Here is a 24,013-nt window from a genome sequence, read left to right on the forward strand (position 1 = left end):
GCTCCAGGAATTGGAGAGGGAAGGTGTGTCAGTGAATTATTGGTGTTAGCCAATCGTCAGCTTTCCCCAATTCAATCTGAACCATGCTACAACTTGCAGAAGTGCCCCTCAACCCGCTTTAGAATCTGATCAAGACAGAAGCAGTATCCTTGTTTTGATAGCAGCAATGGTGCTCCGACACCTCCTTTATTGCCTCTTAAAATGTTACATCTGTCTTCATTCAAAGGCTGATTGCAAATTAATAACAAGGCAGCAGTTTTTATACATTTCATCCCATTTTACCACGAGAATGGACAACCAGGAAAAAAATTCTCAGTAGATTTTGAATGCTTTATTTCAAACTCCTTCTTATACATTATATCATATACTAATTGATTACATAAGTGTCTTGGAACTGCTGCTTAGATTTTGTTCTAACAAGTTAGAGTGCATTCCTGATCTGACAGTCTTTAATAATATACTTTCCATTGAACTCAGATGGGATCAGGATTTGACCCTTCAGGATAAACAAACCATGTTCACATGTTAAGAACATAAGAACAGTCCTGTTGGATCAGGCCCAAGGCCTATTTAGTCCAGCATCCTGTTTCACACAGTGGCCCACCAGATTCCTAACAGTTGCTCCCCTGCAACTGGAATTGAAAGGCATCTTTCCTTGGAGGCTGGAGGTGGCCTACAGCCATTGATATACTTGTCCTCCATGAATTTGCCTAAGCCCCTTTTAAAGCTTTCCAAGCTAGTGGTCATCACCACATCCAGTGGCGGAGAATTCCATCAATTAATTATGCATTGTGTGAAAAAATGCTTCCTTTAGTTTCATGGGATGACCCCTGGTTCTAGTGTGGTGAGAGGGAGAAAAATTTCTCACTGTCCGTTCTCTCTATAGCATGCATAATTTCATACATCTCTACCATGTCTCCCCGTAGTCTTTTTTCTGAACTAAAACACCGCAGATGCTATAGGAAGGTGCTCCAAGACCCTGATCATTTTGGTTGCCCTCTTCCTCTGCACCTTTTCCAGTTCTACAATGTCCTTCTTAAGATATGGTGACCAGAAATGCACACAGTACTCCAAATGTGGCCACACTATAGTGACTTAAAATAGTTCTCCAGTAAACTAAAATAGATAATCTCCTTGGATTTTCATCTCTCATTTAATGCAAGTTGTTATACATAAAAAACTTCTTCATTCAGTTTGAAATAATTCAGACTTACCGCCTTATACGAAAACCCCCAACTTCAAGTATATGCTGATGGGATCCGAGCTGTCGGTGATGGACCAGGAGAGGGATCTTGGGGTCGTGGTGGACAGCTCGTTGAAAGTGTCGACTCAATGTGCGGCAGCTCTGAAAAAGGCCAATTCCATGCTAGGGATCATTAGAAAGGGGATTGAAAATAAAACTGCTAACATTATAATGCCCTTATACAAAACTATGGTGCGACCACACTTGGAGTACTGCGTACAATTCTGGTCACCACATCTAAAAAAGGACATTGTTGAACTGGAGAAGGTACAGAAGAGGGCAACCAAGATGATCAGGGGCCTAGAGCACCTTTCTTATGAGGCAAGACTACAACACCTGGGGCTTTTTAGTTTAGAAAACAGACGACTATGGGGAGACGTGATAGAGGTCTATAAAATCATGCATGGTGTGGAGAAAGTAGAGAGAGAGATATATATTCTTTTCCCTCTCACACAACACTAGAACCAGGGGTCAGTCCATGAAATTGATTGCCAGGAGGTCTAGGACCAACAAACAGAAGTACTTTTTCACACAACGCGTGATCCACTTGTGGAACTCTCTGCCACAGGACGTGGTGACAACCAACAACCTGGATGGCTTTAAGAGGAGTTTGGATGACTTCAGGGAGGAGAGGTCTATCAATGGCTACTAGTTGGAGGGCTGTGGGCCACCTCCAGCATCAAGGGCAGGGTGCCTCTGAGTACCAGTTGCAGGGGAGTAATGGCAGGAGAGAGGGCACGCCCTCAACTCCTGTCTGTGGCTTCCAGCGGCATCTGGTGGGCCACTGTGCAAAACAGGATGCTGGACTAGATGGGCCTTGGGCCTGATCCAGCAGGGCTGTTCTTATGTTCTTATGTAAGTGTGCTTTGGATTGCAGCCTTCTGAAATTTTATTTATTTATTGTTCCATTCTATACTGCTTTTTATTAAAATAATCCCATAGTAGTTTAGTCTTCATTCTCATTACATTGACAGATATATTCATTTACAAACCCCACTCTCAACTTAAATATTCCTTTACTGAATTTTTAAAATCCACTTTTTAAAAAGTATTTACAATAGCACCTTTCTGTTTTAAAGTGTTTGTTGGGGAATATTACCTAGAGCCATACAGCCCAGACTTATGCATATAAGCCCTGTACATAGCTGAGCCCCATTCAGGTTTAAGCCCTGCTGGGTTTCATGGGACTTTCCTGATTAGATGTGACAGTGATAGACTTCTCTAGGGGTTCACTCCTGAAATCTCCTCAGGGAGTTATTTACACAGGGCTTCATGCTGCAGGGTAAATGTTGAGCGAAGCCACTTCAAATGGCACTTGCGGCATTGAGGGAAGCAGCCCCTCCCCTCTGCTTTTGGGTTTGCTTTTGATCCAAGTTCACATGTTTTCCTTCGTGTTTTCCTTCTAGCCAATGGTGGGGGGTGGAAGGGAGAGAGTACTGAAGAGCAACCTCTGCGTTTCTAAAGAGAGTAGCCCTCTTATCATGCTAACGATTCTACATCTGTGCCTCTCCCTGTTTGCTCCAGCATTTTCAGAAAAAGTAGCTTAAAACCAGCATTTTAAAAAACCTGGAAATACCTCGAGATAAGCTAGAATTCGCAAGACAAAGCCCAACTTGTGTGTGGAATGGGTCCATGGATCTCGAAGGGACCTTGGGGTAAATTTGGATGGTGTGTGAACGCACACACTTTCTCCTGAAGGAGATTCGGGGTAGAAACCCTGTGTGTAAAGCCTCCAGGTAGGGCTGGGAAAGACTCCTGCCTGAAACCTTGGAGAGTTGCTGCCAGAGAATGTAGAAAATACTGAGCTAGCTGGAAACAATGGTCTCTGACTTGATAGATTGTATTTATTTTTATTTGATTTATTTATTTGATTTATTTATTTGATGGCAGTATCCTATGTGGCTGCACAGCTATACAGCAAGAGGGAGACAATGAAAATCAGGGGAAGGATGCTGAACTCTTACCCTACTCACTGTTCCTGCCTTTTCCCGTGGGTGGGTTTCCCCCAGCAGGGCTTTCCGCTTTGACACTGGAAGCCCAGGTCTCTGCTTTTAACTGTTCTGCCATCGCCTCCACTGTATAGCTGTGCAGCACAAGCCACATCTTAAAATACAAATTATGCTACCATTTTATCTAGTTAAACATATTTAGGCTTTTAGCCCTAAGCACATTTACAAGGAACGAAACTAAGTCCCATGGAACAGAGCTGAAATTCCTTCTGATGAAACATCCATAGGGTCATCATGATTTTGCATTGTCTTGTAATATTAGTATTAATATTGTATTAATAATAATTAAATATTAGGCTCCTATTAATTCTGGAGAACCCACCCATCAGGAAATACGCTGCATTTAGTTCCTATCCCTGCTAACTGGGAAAAGACACCTTTTAACTGGTGGTTCTCTTATATTTAGCAGGGGGAGAGCAACTATCCCTATTCAGTCCAGCATAGTGTCTCTCCCAGTGGCTGTTCTCATGGTTATCATTAAGGCAGGAGAAGCCTCCTATCTTAGTTCAGGAGCTGTGCATACTCCCATTTTGGGATCACCTGTGAGTTTAAAACAAGGTCAGAGGTGAGGAGCTTGATCATGCGCTAAGCACCAGCTGGGTAGGATGTTTTAAAGCTGGGTAGGACGTTCTGGGTTCCTCCGTTCTAAAGCTGGGGGACTGATTCTGGGTAGGGCATGCTCGACCTACCCAGCTCAGGCTATCACACAAGCAAGCTCTCTGTCTCCAACCTCCAACCTCTGTCTCCAACCTCCAACCAAGCAAGCTCTCTGTCTCCAACCTTACCTTGTTTTAAACTCACAGGCAATCACAGACAATCCTGTCTTGGAATGTCTTATGAAAGGCGGTATAGAAATTGAACAATAAATAATTTTTAAATATCAGAAAACAGGAGCACGTGCAGCTCCTGAACGAGGATAGGAGGCTTCTTCTACCCTAATTATAATTGTGAGAATGAGCCCATTGTTTTTATCTAGATTGGATGGACTCAATATTTGTGCAGCTGTTGAACTGTACAAGCCAGAGACAAATATTGAGTTGTGATCTACAGCATCTTGGCAATTTGATTGTTAATTTGGTAGCAGAATCATTTTTCTCTTTTCATCTTTGGTTTGCAGAATTATTGGATCGGGAGGTTGACAAGCAGCATATAGACCACTTTCTCCAGCATATAGAATGGAATTGGGGGGCAGGAATATGAAGACAGCTATGAGGACTCTTTAATGGTACTATAGATTTCTTTAGTGGCAACCAAAAGGAGCATCATTTTTGTTGTTGTTCTGACATTCAAACATCAGTGGGCTGCTTGAAACGTGACCATTTTCCTACATGGATTGTAGTTCCATGTAGGAAGAAAATGGAAATACTATCCATGGCACACCATATGCGCCTATTGCCCTGCATGTTGACAGCTGCTTCCCAGTGAAATAGATGCATGTGAGATGCAAGCTGATATACACACAATTTATTTATTTATTACATGTATATCCTCCCTTGCTTCCATGGTGGAACTCAAAGGGATATACATGGTGTTCCCAGGCAGTCTCCCATCCAGGCGCTGAACAGACCCAGACCTGCTTAGCTTAAGTAAACTTGCTGCATCATGTGCCCCAAGTCCATGGTTTTCTTCCCCCTCCCCTTGCATGGAACTACTTATCCATGCAGGCAGTCATACACACACACACGCATTTAACACTAGCATCTCAATCCTAGACATATTATATGGATAGGAATAAGTTCCATTGATTTCTGTAGAACTAACTTCCATGTAACAGTTACAGTAAAGACTGTGCATAGGCTATCCTGTGTGTGTGTGTGTGTGTGTGTGTGTGTGTGTGTGTGTGTGTGTGTGTCTATATATTTTTTGCTTAATCACAGCCACTGTGGCTATATACAGATGATTGTTCCTCTGGAGCAATGGGAGTGATTTCCCCCTTTCCAATAGCAGTTCCACAAAATCCAAAAGTGTGAGATTGGCTAAACCAATGTGCTTGCAGCTTCTGGTATAGTCAATTTCACTCCTAAGGCAATATATCCTTTGTCTGACTGCAAGAGCACTTTGTTGGATATGCATCCATCCTTTCACACACTAAAAACAACATTAAAAAAAAAAACACCTTCAAACGTTCAAAAATGCTCCAGATGTTGGAAAATAAGGGGAAACTCACCATGGCATCATCCAATAGGAGCTCATGAGAGTGACACCAAAATCTACACATAGCTTTTGAAATAGGGCTTATTACACTTAGAGCTCCCCCCCCCCTTTTTCTTTTCTAAAGTGCAGCCTGGAGCACATAAAAACGCGTATTGGCCAGGTTAGCCAAGTCCCACTCCCTGCAAAAAAGAGCTTGTATACCATGACCAGCTATAAAACACTGCTTCCATGTCTTTGAATAACTGTATGAAGCCTGTGTTTAGGGATCGGGTGTAGATTTGGATGGATCTTTATGAGTTTTTCTTCAGGGGTAAGAGGCACTCAAGTCCATCTGTATGGCAGATTGGGGACAACAGAAAGACCAGCATGAGCTTAATTTCTGACACAGTCTAAGGTGTGATTCAACACAAGGTTTCCTGTGCCTTTGATTTTGAGGCACTTCTCATGAACTTTCCTTCCGGTGCCAAAACACCAAGCTAAAAGCACAAGAAGCTTCAGTGCGGATGTGCTGCATGTGTGTGGCATTAAAATGTAGGCTGATGGAGAAGCCGTCACAAAACCGGAGCTTCAAAGTACATATGCTTTGGGTTTTTAATCCCCCTGGTGCTCTTCAATAAGTCCTGATCTCTTGTTGCACCACCTTCAAGAGTATCTGAAGCTTCAAGGTCAAATAACCTGCAATAAAGAAAAAGAAAGGGGGGAGATTTAATGTGGTGAGCCTCCCGGCTTTATTGGCTCCTTCTGCAATGCATGCAGAGGGGTACACGTGTTGGCACCATAACAGGCTTTTACAGGGAGGATGGAGACACAGCCACTCATCAGAGACACATACAGACCAGGGCACTTTCCAGATTAGACCCTGCAATGGGGTCACGTCGTATCTCTGAAGTGTGCATCCACAATTCCTGTGCTGTGACACCTCAGTCCCTACGTGGACAGCAGGGTGCTGTTCACGTTGCCAATGCCTTGTTTCGAATTTAATCGCTGCGATATAGTGCTAGGACGTATATCCGGCATAAGAATGTCGCTGTTTTTTGGGGTTGTTAGTTTCTGCGAGACTGCTACCCCTGCTGTTTACGTTTCGAGTACGACTTGCCTGAACAGAGGCATTTTGCTGCTATTGAGCAGCTAGTCTGGAAAGCACCCTAGTGTGCTAATGGCCCATGTACACACACAGAGAAAAACGGGGAAATGGGACGAGGACACGGGGTGCTGTTCTGGCCTATGGGCATCCTTCTGCATGCAGGTGCTGTGCCTATGGTAGACTGGAACAAGCCACAGGTATAAAGTGATCTTGATGATATTCAATGGAATCCATGGAGGACTGGCCTATCAACAATGACTACTAGTCCTGATGGCTAAATGTGACTTCCAGGTTAAAAAACAGTCACTCACAGCCTCTGAGTACCAGTTGCAGGGGAGTAACAGCAGAAGAAAAGGGCATGCCCTCAACTCCTACCTGTAGGCTTCCAGTGGCATCTGGTGGGCCACTCTGTGAAACAGGATGCTGGACTAGATGGGCCTTGGGCCTGATCCAGCAGGGCTGTTCTTATGTTCTTAACATTCTTGTATGTACACTTTCTGAACCTTTCTTTTGCTTCAATATACCCTGAGAGAGCACTAAACCTGTAACAAATAATCTACACTGATTGACAGTGGCTCTCCGAGGTTTCAGGCAGGAGTCTTCCTCAGCCCTACCTAGAGATGCTGCCGGGGATTGAACTTGGAACCTTCTGTATGCCAAGCAGATCTCTGCCACTGATCATCCCCTAAAGGGAAGATCTTACAGCAGACATGTAGTCACTCAAAGCAAACATTGCTTATCAAAGGGGACAATTAATGCTTGCTACTGCAAGATGAGAGCCCCCTAATGGCGCAGCGGGGAAATGACTTGACTAGCAAGCCAGAAGTTGCCGGTTCGAATCCCCTCTGGTATGTTTCCCAGACTATGGGAAACATCTATATCTGCAGCAGCGATATAGGAAGATGCTGAAAGGCATCATCTCATACTGCGTGGGAGGAGGCAATGGTAAACCCCTCTTGTATTCTACCAAAGACAACCACAGGGCTCTGTGGTCGCCAGGAGTCAACACCGACTCGACGGCACACTTTACTTTACTGTAAGACTGGCTCTCCATTCCTTCACCTCCTGTTTGTTGGCCACTGTGGGGAAAAAGATGCTGGCCTAAATAGACCTTGGCCTGATGCAGCTGGGCTCTTCATATATTCTTAATTGAAAATAGTCCAGTCTCTACTTACAGAATGTGGTACGGCAACATTTTCGCATAGACTGGTTGACGAGCAACAAATAGTAAACTGGAAAGCCACTTAAAACCATGGCACAGCCAATGCTGATACTTATTGGGTCCGAGTAGAAGGACATTCCCACCGTGAAAAGGCAGATGATTGTAAAGGAAACAGGGATGGCAAGCGGAACCTGGAAAGGAGAGGAGAAAAACAGATTTTGCAAGACATAGCCAGATGTTTTAGGGAAAGATCTCCATTGCCTTTTAAATTCCACCAGACTTGATTAGCAATGTCTTTTTAACACAGAGTAAAATAACACAATCAATATTGATTGCAACAGCAAAATATCTGCCTTCTTCTTTGCCTTTGTAGTTTTGGCGGGGGGGGGGGAACAATTTGGATTTGGGTCACACAGCATATGGAAGAGTTACACACACCTCACCTCTCTTTGCCCCAAATTTATCCAAACTGAGCCCACCCTCATGGTCACATCCCATGGCTGGTTTGGGGCAAAAAGAAAACAAAAAGTTAGGGTCTTCCAAAAACGAATGTTCTCATGTCACATTAAATGGCTCTGAGCAATTGGGTAGAATACTACTTGCATGCCCTATATCTCCACAAATAAAAAGGGACTAGAGCCTTACTTTAAAGATAATAATAATAAAATTGAAAATTCAGGGAAGGGATATAGAGCATCCTTGATATAGCCAGACTCCCAAAGGTTCCCTTGCAACTATGGCCCTAGAGGTGCTTTAAATATCTAGAAAAAGCTACACCATAGACATGCCATACACCATAGATGCACATGCACATGCATAATATTGTTACAGCTACTGAATGGCCATCCTTGGTTAAGCTGACCTCACTTGCAATAGTCAGGGATGATTGGCTGATGTTTCCTCAGAGCCAAGAATTGCTGCTCCTGGATTGTAAAGACTTCCAAAGAGGGAGTTATAGCTCTGTTAGTCTCACAGCAAAAAAAAAAAAAGGGGGGGGGATCTTGTGGTACCCTAAAGACTAACAAATTAATTTTAGCATAAGCTCTCATGAACTAGATGCTGGATTGGGCTCTAGTTACTGCTAACTGGGACGAGATCAGATGCCTCTCTCCCTGCTAAGTGGGCAAAGAGGCACTTTTCAAGTGGTGGTTCTCTTAGGAATAAAGCAACATAGGAAGCTGCCTTCTGAGTCAGACCATTCTAGCTCACTATTGCCTACACAGACTGGCAGAGGCTTCTTCAAGGTTGCAGACAGGAGACTCTCTCAGCCCTGTCTGAAGATGCCAGGAGAGAACTTGGGACTTTCTGCATGCAGGTGCTCTTCTCGCAGCAGCCCCATCCCCTAAGGGGGACATAATACAGTGCTCACTCCTGCTGTCTCCCATTCAAATGCAAATCAAGGCAGACCCTGCTTAGCAAAGGGGACAATTCATGTTTGCGACAAGACCAGCTGTCCTTCCTTATATCTAGGAGCGGGAGACCAACTGCCTATTCAGCCCAGCACAGCTTCTCTTCAGTGGGTGGCTGCTTGCTGGTATCTTCCTTGTGGTTCTTTTAAAATGAGGACAAGAAACCATCCTTTTTCATTTTATTTGCCATGTCAACTACTTTGAGAGCCTTTTTGTTGTTCTACAGAAGTGGGTGACAGAGAAAATTAAGCAATGGGTAGTTTGAATTTTCCATTCCTTTGTTTGGTCATGTGCAGTAGAGGATTCCGTCTGGGAATTGTTTCCAGATGGGTGCAAAAGCTGTATGTGCAAAATCGGTGCACTGAACCCTCAACAAGAAAAACCTGTACAGATGCAAAGTATATGCATCCTTGTTTTAAAATATGTGGAAATTAGGGATTCTGGCCACTAGGGAGCAGTAGCTGTACATAACATAATCACTGGTGTTCTGCCTTTCCAAGATCACAGCTGTATTAGGGAGAGTTGTCCAAACTATCTTCTCAAAAAATGTTTTTAAGCTGTACTTTTTTCAAAGTTCTGTAAGTTGCTAATATGCAAGAAGACATTTACCCAGTATTTTCACTGTGCTTTACCTGTTGTGAAGAACTTGGCAGAGTCAGGGCAAAACTACACGTGCAGTTAAAATCATGCATCATTAGCCCAACTTTGCACACCGTTACCTTGAACGGGCTGAGTATCTCAGGGTGGCGGCAACGATGAACTATCAGTCCAAGGGTGGCTAACCCTATGAAGAGCCATCGTGAGAAGCTGAAGAAGTTCAGTAGGTGGTAAAGATCTCCCACACAAATCATGGCTGTGACCAGAGGGAACTGAGGGGTGAAAAGATAGAAGATCTAATAAGCAGTAGTTTTGGATTTCACCCAGGGAAGTAGCGCGGCCAGGCGGGGGCAGAGGCTGTTAAAAGATGTTTCTTCTGCTTCTTGCAAAAAGTCTTCTGTATACCCTCGTATGCAATCTTAAGAACCAACTTACCACTGCTAAGTAAAAATAGAGGCACCTTTTAAAGGGGTGATTCTCTTATTTTTAGCAGACCATATCCAATCCCAGCACAGCAGTCCTCCAGAGTGAGCAATTTGTGAAAAGGCAACCATCTTCTCTATTTATTTTCTATGTAAACCCCTTTAAGAGCTTTTGTTGAAAAGCGGTATACAAATATTTGTTGGAGTAGTAGTGCTGGAGCAGCACCACCAGTGCTTGCCCTGCCAAAGAGCCAAGCCTTTATTTATTTCTAACACCTTTGTCTTGTCTTTCTATAGAATAAGGTAAATTCAGGCAGTTCAAATTATTATTTGGAATTTTATATACCACTTTTCAAAAAAGACGTGCTCAAATTTACATTTTTTACATTGTTTTTTAAAGAACAATGAGTCCTGTCTCCAAAGAACTTACAGTCTAAAAAGAAACACAAAGTAGACACCAGCAACAGCCACTGGCAGGGATATGCACGAAACCGGCTTGCCTGGTTCAGTCCGAGTCCGAACTGGAGTCGAACAGAACCAGGAATGTTTGGTTTTGGCACCCCAAACAAGGGGCACTACTTGGCTCAAATTTGAGCCAGTTTAGGCCCAGTCTGGGGGTGCCAGGGACTGGGGGGGGGGTTAAAATGGCAGAATCATGACCTCTGAGGCCTCGGGGGTGCTGCTGCGGCCACAGGGGTTCTCCGGTGGTTCTCCCTCCCCCCCACAGGCCTTCCCCCGGTCTCTGGCCCTCTCTGAGTTCACAGCCATTTTGGAGGCTGCTGCGCATGCACATGGGCCATTTGCGTGGCTAGGTCATGACCCAGCCATGCGCATGCACAGTTGCCTCCAAAATGGCCACCGTGAGCTCAGATAGAGCCGAAATGGCCCCAAAATGGGACAGCAGGGAGGCCGGGGGGAGGGAGAACCACTGGAGATCCCTCCCCCCCATGGCCGTAGCAGCACCCCCAAGTCCTCGGGGTGGAAAGTTTTTTTTATCTTAAAACCCCGAACCAGTCTCAGACTGACCCATGAGATTCGGCTCGACCTCTCCCCTTGCTAAATATAAGAGAGACACCACTTGGTCCGAGATAAAATCTTGATGATCACATTCTTGACCAGCTGCAGTTTTTGAAGTTGTCTTCCAGGACAGCCCCACATAAAGCACATTGCAGTAGTCCATCCTGCAGGTGACTAGAGCACGGAAGCCTGAACCTAGGCTCAGTGGCTGACATTCTGACTCACGAAGCATGCATGTTAAGAGGGTCTGTGGGGACATGCCGGGAGCCCTTGTGTAACCGCCCTGCTCAGTCTGCCTGCATTTGCCCTGTTGTGCCAGGGGGCTGACCACCAGACACATATTTTCCACTCTTTCAAGGTGCTCCCAGAGTGCAGGCAGTGCTCAGAAGTCTTAGCTCTCTGGCGCAACAATGCTCAGAGAGGACTTGGGAAATTGTGCGAGAGCTCCCTGTGCATCTCTGCAGACACTCCTAATGCATGCATAGTCAGGACATCACCCAGTTTCACCAGGGAAGGGTATCTAGTGTACCAGATGCATCTAGTGTACCAGATGCATCCTAGACAGGCCTGCTTAAGGACCCAAGAATAGGGCTGGATCTAGAAGTACTAAGTAGTGAATCCTTGGCTTCTGGAGGTTGCTGCCCCCATTCAAAACAGGCTGCAGGTGAAGTTTCACTGAATTAAGTTATTTTTCTGAGTTGCGTTCTAAGTTTTTAAGAGTGGAAACTCACAAATCCAAGGTCAACATTTTGCACTGACAGGTCAGTCAATTACAAAACTCAATATTTTAGATATATGAGAACAAATTCATTGGAATGTTTTACAGAATATCAATACAAAATATGTGCATCAGCCAGAGGTGTCAGCCCGTTAATGATTTTCAGTTGAGTAATCATCTGGATTTTAATTTATTAATTTATTTACACACTTTTATGGCTGTATACATGGAGATGTTGGCTATGGTTCATTTCCCTTTAGGGCTGAAGACCAGGGCTGGCATCCAAAACTACATTACTCAATAGTTCTACTCTATTTAGGGTTACCTAAAAGACTATTTAATTTCAATAGGATTTCTGCTGAGTAATTTAGTCAGCCCAGGACATGAAACTACTAACTGTAAACCTATCAATGGCTGACATCTAGACGAAGTCATGCCTAGGTAGTCCTGCTGAAATCTAGTAGACCTTTAGAATAACCTCTAAGTAGTACTAATGAATAACTTAGTCTGGGTGTCAGCCAATACCTTTAAAAAACCCCTCAAAAAATAATCTGGGATCCTTCTATAACGTCTTTCCTAAGCCTCACTTCTTCCTTTGCTTGCATCTTCTGTCAGGGGCATAGCAAGGTTGGAGTGGGCCCAGAGACAAGATTTTAAAATGCCTCCCCGTCACTGAAGTAAAGAACTAAATTATTTTTTAAAGGTTTTGTAAATTGTGGAAGAGGCAAGCCATTTAATGGTACTAGAGAAAGACATGCTGTTCTGTTAGCTCCAGGTCTTAACACTTACATCAATTTCAGAGGATGAATACAACTGAAGGAAGCCCGCGGCTGGGGGAATCAGTCATGTGACTTGCCTCTGGGGGGAGGCCAAGGCAGTGGGCCCCCAGACAACTGTCTCCCCTTGCCCTATTATAGTTACGCCCCTGTCTTCTGTCATTGTTTGGGATCCTTGCTAACTGAACAAATCTTGATGATCACATTTTTGACCAGCTGCAGTTTTTGAAGTTGTCTTCCAAGACAGCCCCACATAAAGCACATTACAGTAGTCCATCCTGCAGGTGACTAGAGCATGGAAGACTGAACTGAGGCTCAGTGGCTGACATTCTGACTCACCAAGCATGCATGTTAGGAGGGTCTGTGGGGACATGCCGCTCTTGTGTCACTGTGGTGATTCTCTTATATTTAGCAGTGGGAGAGCAACTGGCCCTATCCTGCCCCAGCACAGCATCCCTCCAGTGGCTGTTGCTGGTGTCTGGTGCTGCCACTGCTCTTACCATCAACATGACAGCTGGAAGGGGGGTATGTCTCTGAATATGGATCATAGAGAAGAGGGGAGGCCACTGTCCCTCCCTTGAAGCCACAAACAGGGTTCTGGAAGGATAAAACAAACATGGCATAGTCAGAATCTTCTATCTATTACACAGCTTGAATTGGTGATAAATGGCCCTCATGGACAGACCTACCAGAACTTTTGCCCTTAACAACCATACTGGTACACACACACACACACACACACACACACACAGAGAGAGAGCGAGCAAGGGTGTATCAGTGCAGCCAGAGAGCAGCCTAATAGAACTTCCCAACTAAATGCATTGGTGCAGCAGGAAGCAGCCATTTTTCATGCTCTCCCCTTCCCCAGGAGACCCTCTGTACCACCTGAAAACATGTCCCCAAGGGCTGCACAACCCTCAGGGACATTTTTGGGTGGCACAGAGAGCTTCCTGGGAAAGAGGATAATGTCAAAAATAGCTGCTTGGGTGCATCCTTGCTCTGCATGTCAGTCCCTATTTCTCCCTAGAGTTGCTCTACATGTTCTGTCTTTCACTTTTGCAATGATCCTTTATGAAAAGCCACAGCTCTCTAAAGCAATAGCTTATGGAAGGCCTTGTAGCATGGAATTTGTAGGATTAACCTCCACCTCCCCATCCTCACTCAGGCATACGTACACCATAATAGTCACCAGTGAATACCCAATCATCTGTATCAAGGTAATGAGTTGTCAGAAGAAGATACAGCTGCTAAGTGCTCTGCTGGCTCCTGCTGCTGAGCCTTTTGAACAGCAGCCTCATATACAGAAAACATAAGCTTCTCCATGTCGAGTTACTATTAATTGCACAGCAACAGGGATAGAAGAACAGTTGGCAACCCTAGATACCACCTTACTGTGTGTGAAAAGCCGAACTTCTCTCTCAACCTATCTTACCTCACAGTCACATGGTTGTTGGAGGAGAAAATTAATCACCCCCACTTATGTCAGCTTGATCTCTTTGGATAAGGGGCAGGATATGGATCTGGTGACAGACAGACAGAGTTCTCCAAAACAAGATGGCAGAACCTCAGATATATGAACACTTCAGAATGAAATATCTTGTAATCTGACAATGGATATAATTAGTGAAACTTTTTGTCTTCTTCTGAAACATGTAGTTTGGACTTGTTTTCATGAGAAGTGTCTGCGACTTATCTACGGTGGAGACACTTTTGTGTGAGAGGCTCTTCCATTTTGATTACAGCAGGTTGAACAGGGACAAAACCAAAATGATATCTAGGCTAGTGCAGTGTTCCCTGTAACAGGGATTCCCAGACTACCACTCCCAGCAATTCCAGCTGTAATGGCCTTTGGCTGAGGATTCTGGGAGTATTGTCAACAAAATCTGGGAATCTCTGTTACAGGGAACACTAATCTAGTGCCTACCTGAGGCCTGCTCAACTTAGGCCCCCCAGCTGTTTTTGAACTACAACTCCCATAATCCTAGACCAACTAAATGGTCTTACATGACAATTTAGAATCTTGCAACTCCCATAATCCCACTTCATAGACCACTTCACTCCATCTGCAGGAGGACCAAAGCTGAACGGCCCTGGCCTACCTCAACCTCCCCTTCCCTCAGCTCCAAAGTTCCTAGCAATCCATATATATATATTATATAATCCATATCTATCTATATAAATTTTTTATATATAAGTATATCATCAAGGTCAATATAAATATAATAACGTACTCCTGCATATTTAAATCTCAATTTTTTCCAGATATTTGGCTACTCAAAACAGCGAAGTGTCCCCCCCCCCACTCATTTTTATATGATGGTCCTACACACAGCACATGCTAAAAACCAAATAGCAAGCACACCAGAACCTAAAAAGCAATTCAGGAAGTAACCATTTAGTATCTTACTATAAGGGAGGTGCTATTACAAGACCAGATCACCCTTCAAAACCAGAGGGGAAAAACTAATCAGTTGGTGGTTGTTTTGGTGCCTCAAAATATGGCTGTGGGAAGGCTTCACTAAACAATACACATTAACACCTGTAAGAAATCCCAGGAGTCAACTTCTTCACTGCAAAAGCGGCAGGGGAGTGGGGCAACTTGAAGCAGAGATGCTTAACCCCTCCCCTGCTATGATTTCCGCCCAAACCTGCCAAAAGGTGGGTATCTCCCCCTCTCTGCTACAAGGTTACAGGTGCATGTTTGTAAGGTTAGGGAAAGCAGCAGGCATGGGAATTTCGGAGCAGAGGCAGCTGAGAGTTATTCACACATGGCTTCGTGCTGCAGGGTCAATGTTGAGCCAAGCCATTTCAAATCACACTTGTGGCATCTCCCCTCTGCTCCTGGTTTTTGTTTTGATGCAAGTTCACATGTTTTGCCCTGTGTTTTCCTTTTAGCCAATGGCGGGCAGGTGGGCGAGGGGAGAAGAGAGAGTAGGAAAGAGCTACATCTGCATTGCTAAAGAGAGTATCCCTCTTATCATGCTAATGATTCTACGTCTGTGCCTCTCCCTATTTGCTCCGGTGTTTTTAGAAAAAGTAGCTTAAAACCAGCAGTTTTAAAACCTGGAAATACCTCAAGATAAGCTAGAATTTGGGAGACAAAGCCCGATTTGTGTGTGGAGTGGGTCCACGGATCTTGGAGGAACTTCAGGTTAAGTTTGGCTGGTGTGTGAACGCACACAGTCTCTTCTGGAGATTCGGGGTAGAAGCCCTGTCTGTAAAGCCTCCAGGTATGAGAAGGGTTAAGCACTCTCTGTCTCGCCAGTTCCCTGTTCCAGATCACCCTCTCCCACTGCTCCTTTGCAGCAGGCTCTCCAGGTTTTCAAATCATGTTAACATATTGAACCCTCAAATCAGCCCTTTAAAAATATCAAACCACTGACCTTGAAAATGTAAAGATTCCTCCATTCATGGTTCCAAAACAAGACAGAGAAACCAGGACCGGGACCACCGAGATAAGGCTCTGGAAAGCTTTGCGTGCAAAACTCTGGAAGAAAGATACGTTTGTGCTCAAGAAACTTGAGGCTAGTGATGAATGGAGTCGATGGTGAGAGAGAATCACTGGATGGCCTTTACTAAGAGTTGTGACATACTGTACATCCCACTCTATGTTGTTCCATATTTGCATATACTTGTTCCTCTTCCTTCAAGCAAGGCCAGAGATATTATTACAGGTCCAGAAATGAATATGACTTTCCCAGTCCACAAACAATATTGACTAACCTTTTGGTTTGTAATCACATGGAGACCTGGGAACCAGTGCTCCCTGTAACAGGGATTCCCAGATGTTGTGGACTACAGCTCTCATAATCCCCAACTGCAATGGCCTTTTGTAGTCCACAACATCTTTTGTAGTCCACAACATCTGGAAATCCCTGTTACAGGGAACATTTCCATTTAATGGTTGTTTTCTTCTTCTGCCATTTGCCTTCATTCTATAATATTACTTTATAATAAGGTTCTCAGAGGTTGCTTAAGGCACATCTGAATGGGGAGGTTCCCAAACTGTATGACAGTTTGGCGCTATCATACAGATCGTTGTTTCTGTGGGCCACTGGAGCAAATTCTCCTTTAATACTACCATGGTCAGAGCCGGCCCTAGGATAAATGACACAAGAATGACAAATATTTATATACAGCTTTTCAACAAAAGTTTCCAAAGCAGTTTACACAGAGAAATAATAAATAAATAAGAAGGATCCCTGTCTCCAAAGGGCTCACAATCTTAAAAAAAAGAAAAAGAGCATAAGATAGGCACCAGTAACAGTCACTGGAGGTACTGTGCTGGGGGTGGATAGGGCCAGTTACTCTCCCCCTACACACCCCGGCACCCTGGGGTGAAAAGTCCCTGGGGTGAAAAGTGCCCCCCTGGTTAGTTCATTGGTGTTGCCAAGTTGTAGTGGCTTGTGCAGGTTTGCAAAAACAAGTAGTGCCACAAGCCCTACGGTAGTTCCCAGGCTTTCCCACCAATGCCCATGAAAAGGGCCCAGAGCTCCTTCCAAGACATTTGCTGCTTTGCTCCCAATGCTCTCCAGCTCCAGTTCTGGAATCCTACTGAAGTGTCACAGACAGGGGTGTAGCAATATTGGAGTGGGCCCTGGGACCAAAAGTGCAGATGGGCTCCTGCTCCTCCCATCTAGGGGTGTGCACGGAACCGCCACACTGCAGTCCGGCACTGGGGTGGGGGGTAACTTTAAGAGCGGCGGGAGGGTTTACTTACCCCTCCCGCCGCTTTCCCGCTCTGGCGCCCGTAATCTTCAGAGTAATTGGGGTGGCAGGATACCTCCCTGCCGCCCCTTCCCCGCTGCTGGTCTGCAAAAACTCCCAGTAATCCTTTGCGTGCGCGCACGTCATGCGCACGCTTCACGTCACTGATGTGCGTGCGCACAAAGGATTACTGGGAGTTTTTGCAGACCAGCAGCGGGGAAGGGGCGGCAGGGAGGTATCCTGCCGCCCCAATTACTCTGAAGATTACGGGAGCCAGAGCGGGAAAGTGGCGGGAGGGGTAAGTAAACCCTCTCGCTGCTCTTAAAGCTACCCCCCACCCCCATCCGAACCACCCAGGTCCGGACCGGTCCAGAGGCCTTTTCAATGGCCTCCGGACCAGTCTGGGCCCATCCCTACTCCCATCTTAGTCTTCGGAGAGTTTACGTCGACTTGGGATCCCTTCATAAACTTTAATATTTGACAAGGACATCATTTGTTCCCATTGTCTGGATTTGATTTGTGAAGCTTTATGTACCCAGCTTTATGCAACCAAGTGTGGATCAGATGTAATCAAATGTTGATCATTGCTGCCGAATTTTCTTAGAAGTGTTAATATATTCAGAATGTTTTCTTTCTAGTCCTTGCTTAAAGAAATATCATGACAATGTTTTTCTTTTCTTTTGCTTATGTTTCAATAAAATTGGGGGGGGGGGTTAAAAATTATTCTTCGGAGAGGAGTGAGGAGACAGCAAAGAGAGAGCTGTCACCGGGCCAGTGGGTGCCCCTCCCACGGGGGTCCAAGGACACTAGTCTCCTTTGTTCAACTGCAGATATGCTCCTGATCCCAGGCCTTCTGCAGCTTCTTCTTCAGACTTCTACCCTCTTTCTCCCTAGCTCACTGCAGACAAGACACTCGACAAACAGTGAGCCAGCAAGCTCAGCTTGGTCTCCCCTTCAGGCAGGCGCACTGGGCAACTACCATGCTCGCCTACCCCTGTGGCTGGTCCTGACCATGGTACTAACCTAGGGATACTCAATGTCAACCCTCCAGCTGTTTTTGGACTACAGCTCCCAGCATTTCCAGCCACAGTGGCCAATAGTCAGGGATGATGGGAGTTGTATTTATTATTTATTATTATTATTATTATTATTATTATTAATACACTTATATCCCGCTCTTCCTCCGAGCAGCTCGGAGCAGTGTACATGGTTATTTTTATCCTCACAACAACTCTGTGAGGTAGGTTAGGCTGAGAGATACATGACTGGTCCAGAGTCACCCAATGATGTTGTATGATGTATACATATGTTGTCTGTTGTTTGCCAACACCTGCAGGATGTTGGGTAGCCCTTTCTCCAGTATCAGTAGAATGACAATGTCAGAAATGGGCAACAGGAGAGGGGGTCCTTTCTCCTGCAAAAGGAACAGCGGCTGGCTCTTTTTAGCTAAATGGAACCACCGACCCTAATTCCATACAAGTCAGCAGGCAGAGTGATGAACTTGACTAGATTGAACTGATGTCCAGTATAGTCAATTTCATTCCAAATAGCCCTCAGTGTAGTCAATGGTTGACATACTGCACAAGGGTACGTCAGCCCAGCTATTTTATGCATACATGTTGTGCAAATGATGTGACACAAGAGTAAGCCCACTGGAAATAATGGGTTTACTCTTGTGTCACATCATTTGTAACAAATGCAATTTTGCATTTTTGCAATTGGCACAGCTTGTGTGCACACCAAGTTACTGGGCTGATATAGCCTTGTGCAGTATGTCAGCCAATATCACTCTACGGGTTTTTGTTGTTTTTTTTTAAACCAAAACACAAGAAAATGTTTTGTTGTCACCATTATGGCATTCGCCATTTCAGACGAATGCTGCTGTAACTGTGAAGAGCATGGTGAGGGAGGTGAGTGACATGCGGAGCTGGGACTACCAGACCCACTTTTGGCACTGTAATTGTGTACAGCGTAATTTTAAATAACCTCCGAACAGGGCTTTTGTATCCAGAGATTCACCACCTTTCTACTAAAGTGGTGATAATCTTTATTTAGCAGAGGGAGAGCAACTGGCCTTCTCCAACCCCAGCACAGCATCCCTCCAGTGGCTCTTGCTGGTGTCTGTGTTATGTTTCTTTTTAGATTGTGAGCCCTTTGAGGTCAGAATCCCTCCTTATTTATATATATTTTGTTTATTTTATTGCTCTATGTAAACTACTTTGGGAACTTTTGTTGAAAAGTGCTATCTAAATAGTTGTAGTCGTATCAACCTAGGTGAACTGGACACACTTGAATAAAAGTTTTGCTGCAAGTTAATATTGCTTCTGTAAGTAAGAAAAAGCAGGTGGAACCTCTCCAGATGATAACAGTCCAGTCCCCACACTTTCCATTTCTGATTGAGTAAAGGGCTACTCTAATTGCTATTCTGAGATGGCACGGTAATATAACAATTCCGATGACTTTGTTCTGGGAAGCCTGTTTTGAACTGCCACTGTGCTGGAAGCCAGGTTTCCCTTCCATCTACTGCAAATTGAACCCTCTGGTGGGGAAATTAAGCTGATATTATCAACAATGCCGGCTTTCAACTCACCACAGCGACTGCCTGGGAGGCCAGGACATCTGTTGCTGTAAGTACTGTGTAATAGGAAACATTGGTAAGCATATAACCCACAATCACAGTGATCACAGACACAATCACAGCCAGAGGGATGTTTCTGCAACAACAACAAAAACAGGGAGAGGGGGAGAAGAAAAAAAATTATTGTAGAGATAGTCAGGCTTGAGGGAGGACTAGGCTTCAATTAGAGTAACTGCTTGAGAGTGGGCTTCTCCAAAGGAGAAAATCAAATCCCTGTGGCCCAATCCAGAGTGAGGGGAAGGGTTTACTGGTCAACAGCCTATACAGGAGTAGGGGAGCGGTGTGTTAGAGTTCAGTTCTTCCCTGGAGGCCTCTGAGTGAGGTCTGATCAGCAGCTACTGTACGAAAAGGGAGACTAACGGCTTTGGGCTGGAAATCAACTGGGAATGCCTTACCTAGAAGTAAGTAGGAAGGATAAGGACCAGTTTAGCTAGACGTGTCAGGGAATTTATTTTTGTTTAAGTGCTTAGATCTGACTGTGTGGTTCTTGTAATACCTGGGGAAGGGTTTCACTTGAATGAAAGCAGCAATTGCTGATGCCTCTATAGTTTCCTTATCATCCAATTAGTAATAAATCCTTGTTTTTATTATTTAGAGTCACTGCTTATTGGGTCCTGCCCTAGTCACATGCTCTTGGAGGCCCTAGACTGCTCAGGCCTTTCTTGTAGGGAGGGGTTTTCCATTTTACTCTCCCAGAATATTCCCCTGGGAAGTGTGAATCTGCTCAAATAGAAAAGTGGATGGTAGCATCCTACCTGGGACTCCTCACAGCTAGAGGATGGATTTTGTATCCCCCACCCTTTTGATCATTACAGTCATGAGTACAACAGCCTCCACCCCAAATTGTTCTTTAGAATCAAAGCTGTACAACTTTGGCCCTCCTGCAAGTGTTGGACTACAACTCCCATAATCCCTGACTATTGGCCACCGTGGCTGGGGATGGTGGGAGTTGTAGTCCAACAGCAGCTGGAGGGCCAAAGTTGTGCAGCCCTGTTTTAAATAAATACAATTGATGTCCCATAAACACTTCTATATTTTAAACCAAAACAATTCAGGAAGAGGGAAGGTGGTGTTCTATTTATTTATTGCAGTTTTAAACCCCAGTGTTCCAAAGACAGCAGGAAGTAGCATTTTAAGGCAAAAATAGCATTTCTAGCATGCGTAAAGGTAACACAAACATTATGAGTGGAGTTTGATATGTGCCACTTTATCTCACACATAATCGTTCCTCATCACCTTCCAGAAGAGTGTTTTCCAGCAATGATCCAAACTGAATGGCTGACACAGGCTCAGATCAAAGAGGAGGCATTAGGCTTGTTCATACAACCATTAACTAGGTAGGATAAGCATCCTATCCAGCTTCGGATGCTGTGCACACTCCCAGTTTTCAGTTGTGTGCAAGTAAAACACAAGGCAGGAGGCGGAGATGGTGATTGTCTGCTAAGCATCAGCTAGGCAAGATGGTTTTTCCTCCTACCTCATTCAAAACCTGAGGATGGAATCTGGGTAGGGCATGCTCATCCTACCCAGCTGATGCTTAGCAGATGACAATGCTCCCTGCTTTCTATCTTGCTTGTTATTCATGCATGGCCAGATATCTGAAACATGCAGATTTTCTAAAGCTGGGTAGGACACTTGTCCTATCCAGTTAAGTTGTGTGAACAGAACACGCACGACTGTAGCGTATTCTTGAATGGGTGAGTGAACAATTCTTGCAAAGTGATAGTTGTTAATCTCAGCAATGCATGTCTGAATTCTGAAATAATTAGTATGTCCAGCTGCAGGCACAGTGTGTGTGGGGGATCTATTGGTGGTCTTACCCCTGAGATATAGTGATGTGCATGAACTAGTTCGGAGGCCCTGTTACGGATCTCCAAACTGGTTCAAAGGACCAGTGGTTCGGCCAGTTTGACAGGGGGGGGTACCTTTAAGGAGCAGGGGGTGCTCTCCCACACACACATATCCCCCGCCGGCGCTGTGCTTGAAAAACAGTCCTGCAGGGCGGCAGCATACCTCCTTGCCAACCTGGTGCGTGTCGGACTGGAAGTATGTGTGTGCACATCGCATGCATGCACATCATGCTCTCATGCACGCACACTGGGCACTTCCAGTTCAAGGCACACCAGGGCAGCAAGGAGGTACACTGCTGCCCCGTGGGACCATTTTTAAGCACAGCGCCAGGAAGGAAAATGCAGCTGGTCGGGAAGGAGCACCCTCCCTGCTCCTTAAAGGTAATCCCCCCGCTTGCCATCAAACCGGCCTTTGCCAGTTCTGTGCACATCCCTACTGGGATATTCCACCTCCCTACCTTCATTTTTTTAAAAAAATGTTCATTTAAAAAAACAACAACACACAACCCTACTGGTTTACAAAGTTAGAAAGGTAAGCAGCCCGACAGTTTCCTGGCCTATTGCTCAGTACAAATTAAACCTTTGCTCTCCCTTCCAGTGCTCTAGCCTTAGGAACATAGGAAGCTGCCTTATATCGAGTCAGACCATCGGCCCACCTAGTTCAGTATTGTCTACACAGACTGGCAGAGGCTTCTCCAAGGTAACAGGGAGGAGTCTCTCCTATCCCTGACTTGGAGATGCCAGGGAGGGAACTTGGAACCTAGATGTTTTCCCAGAGCGGCTCCATCTCCTAAGGGGGATACCTTGCAGTGCTCACACATGTAGTCTCACATTCAAATGCAAACCAGGGTGGACCCTGCTTAGCAAAAGGGACAAGACATGGTTGCTACCACAAGACCAGCTCTCCTCCCTAGACCAGCAGGTTGGCATGGGCCCTGGGACAAAAAGTGAAGATGGGCCCCTCCCCTTCCCTTGCCTTCCTCAGAGAAGTGTGAGAGGGAGAGCAAAAAGCAACCTGTCACCAGTGTTCCCTTTAACAGGGATCCCCAGATGTTGTTGACTACAACTCCCAGAATCCCCAGATGCAACGGCTTTTGCTTGGGGATTCTGGGAGTTGTAATCAACACCATCTGGGGATCCCTGTTAGAGGGAACACTGGCTGTCATCCAGCCAGTGGGGCCCCTCCCTCAGGGGTCCGGGGACATTTGTGTCCCCCCACCCCCGCTTGCTCAATTGTTGCTATGCCCCTGTGAAGCTGCCTTCTAATGAATCAGACCCCTGTAGTCTATCTAGCTCAGTACTTTCTAATCTGCACCAGCAGTCTGCTTTCACTCTCCAGGGTTTCAGACAGGGGTCTTTCCCAACCCAGGGATTGTATGTGCCAAAGCAGATGCTCTGAGCTAAACAGATCTGAGCTATGGTGCCTCCCCAGGTTCTTCGGCATTAGTCCTCACGCCCAGGTGTCCCTTTAGAGCCTTTGCCACAGGGTTCGTCTCTGAGACTCACCGTTCTGGCTTCACGAGTTCCTCTCGCACAAAACCAGTTTGAAACCTGCATTGTGGGTTGAGAGGGAGAAGAACAGAAAAGGTTGGAGAACTATTCCTACAGCACTGGTGGATCATAAAGTATGTTTTTACTCAACTTTCAACTATGCATACCATCCTGAATAAGCAAACATCCCTGCATAAAAAGCCAAAGGTAACTTGTCCAAAACCATTGTCTGGTAATTGAAAGCATCCTGGAAGTTTTCTGTATGACCTAAAAATAAAAATAAATGCTTAGAAAACAACAGAGTAATAGATACAGACATTTTCTGGTAACAATTATGCCAACATATAAATGAGGTTTGAATTTTCCATATACATCTTATGCAACCCAAAAGTTTTCCTGGGTGTTTTTCACACAGCAGGCTTTATTGCGAGTTCAAAGTTGCCCAAAAAAACCAATGCAAAAAGTGGATTTTTTTTACCCCAGATATATATCGGGCTACACTCTAACGTGCAGTTAAAAAACCCGACTCGTGTGTGAAATGCTCCCCGATAGCTCACAGGGACTTTGGGGCAAATCTGGCCGATATGTGAACTCACACCCTCCATTCCAGAGGAGATGCGAGCTAAAAGCCATGTATGAAAAACACCCTCTATATCTTCTCAGCATGGAAGATATACTGGGAAACATCACACCACAGTGATTTTTCCCCTCTTGTTATAAATGATGACATAAACTT

At 45.0% G+C, this 24,013-nt stretch overlaps 1 protein-coding gene across 3 annotated transcripts in view; it reads right to left on the bottom strand.

Annotated features, from left to right (window-relative positions):
* LOC128328071 (cystine/glutamate transporter-like) overlaps positions 1-24,013 on the bottom strand; it is a 60,129-nt gene that overhangs the window by 1,235 nt on the left and 34,881 nt on the right. For 2 of the 3 annotated variants that reach the window (XM_053257660.1, XM_053257663.1), the window contains exons 8-15: positions 23,445-23,544; positions 23,293-23,337; positions 19,889-20,012; positions 15,975-16,078; positions 13,092-13,188; positions 9,781-9,930; positions 7,666-7,843; positions 150-6,081 (exon numbers count right to left, since the gene is read on the bottom strand). In XM_053257660.1, coding sequence (XP_053113635.1) covers positions 6,017-6,081; positions 7,666-7,843; positions 9,781-9,930; positions 13,092-13,188; positions 15,975-16,078; positions 19,889-20,012; positions 23,293-23,337; positions 23,445-23,544 — 863 coding nt within the window. In that variant the 3' untranslated portion in view covers positions 150-6,016. Of the gene's footprint in view, positions 1-149; positions 6,082-7,665; positions 7,844-9,780; positions 9,931-13,091; positions 13,189-15,974; positions 16,079-19,888; positions 20,013-23,292; positions 23,338-23,444; positions 23,545-24,013 lie in introns of those variants that run through there. The other variant, XR_008308983.1, reaches the window with a different exon arrangement.

This window comes from Hemicordylus capensis, chromosome 5 (genome assembly GCF_027244095.1).
Source record: "Hemicordylus capensis ecotype Gifberg chromosome 5, rHemCap1.1.pri, whole genome shotgun sequence".
Classification (NCBI taxonomy): domain Eukaryota; kingdom Metazoa; phylum Chordata; class Lepidosauria; order Squamata; family Cordylidae; genus Hemicordylus; species Hemicordylus capensis.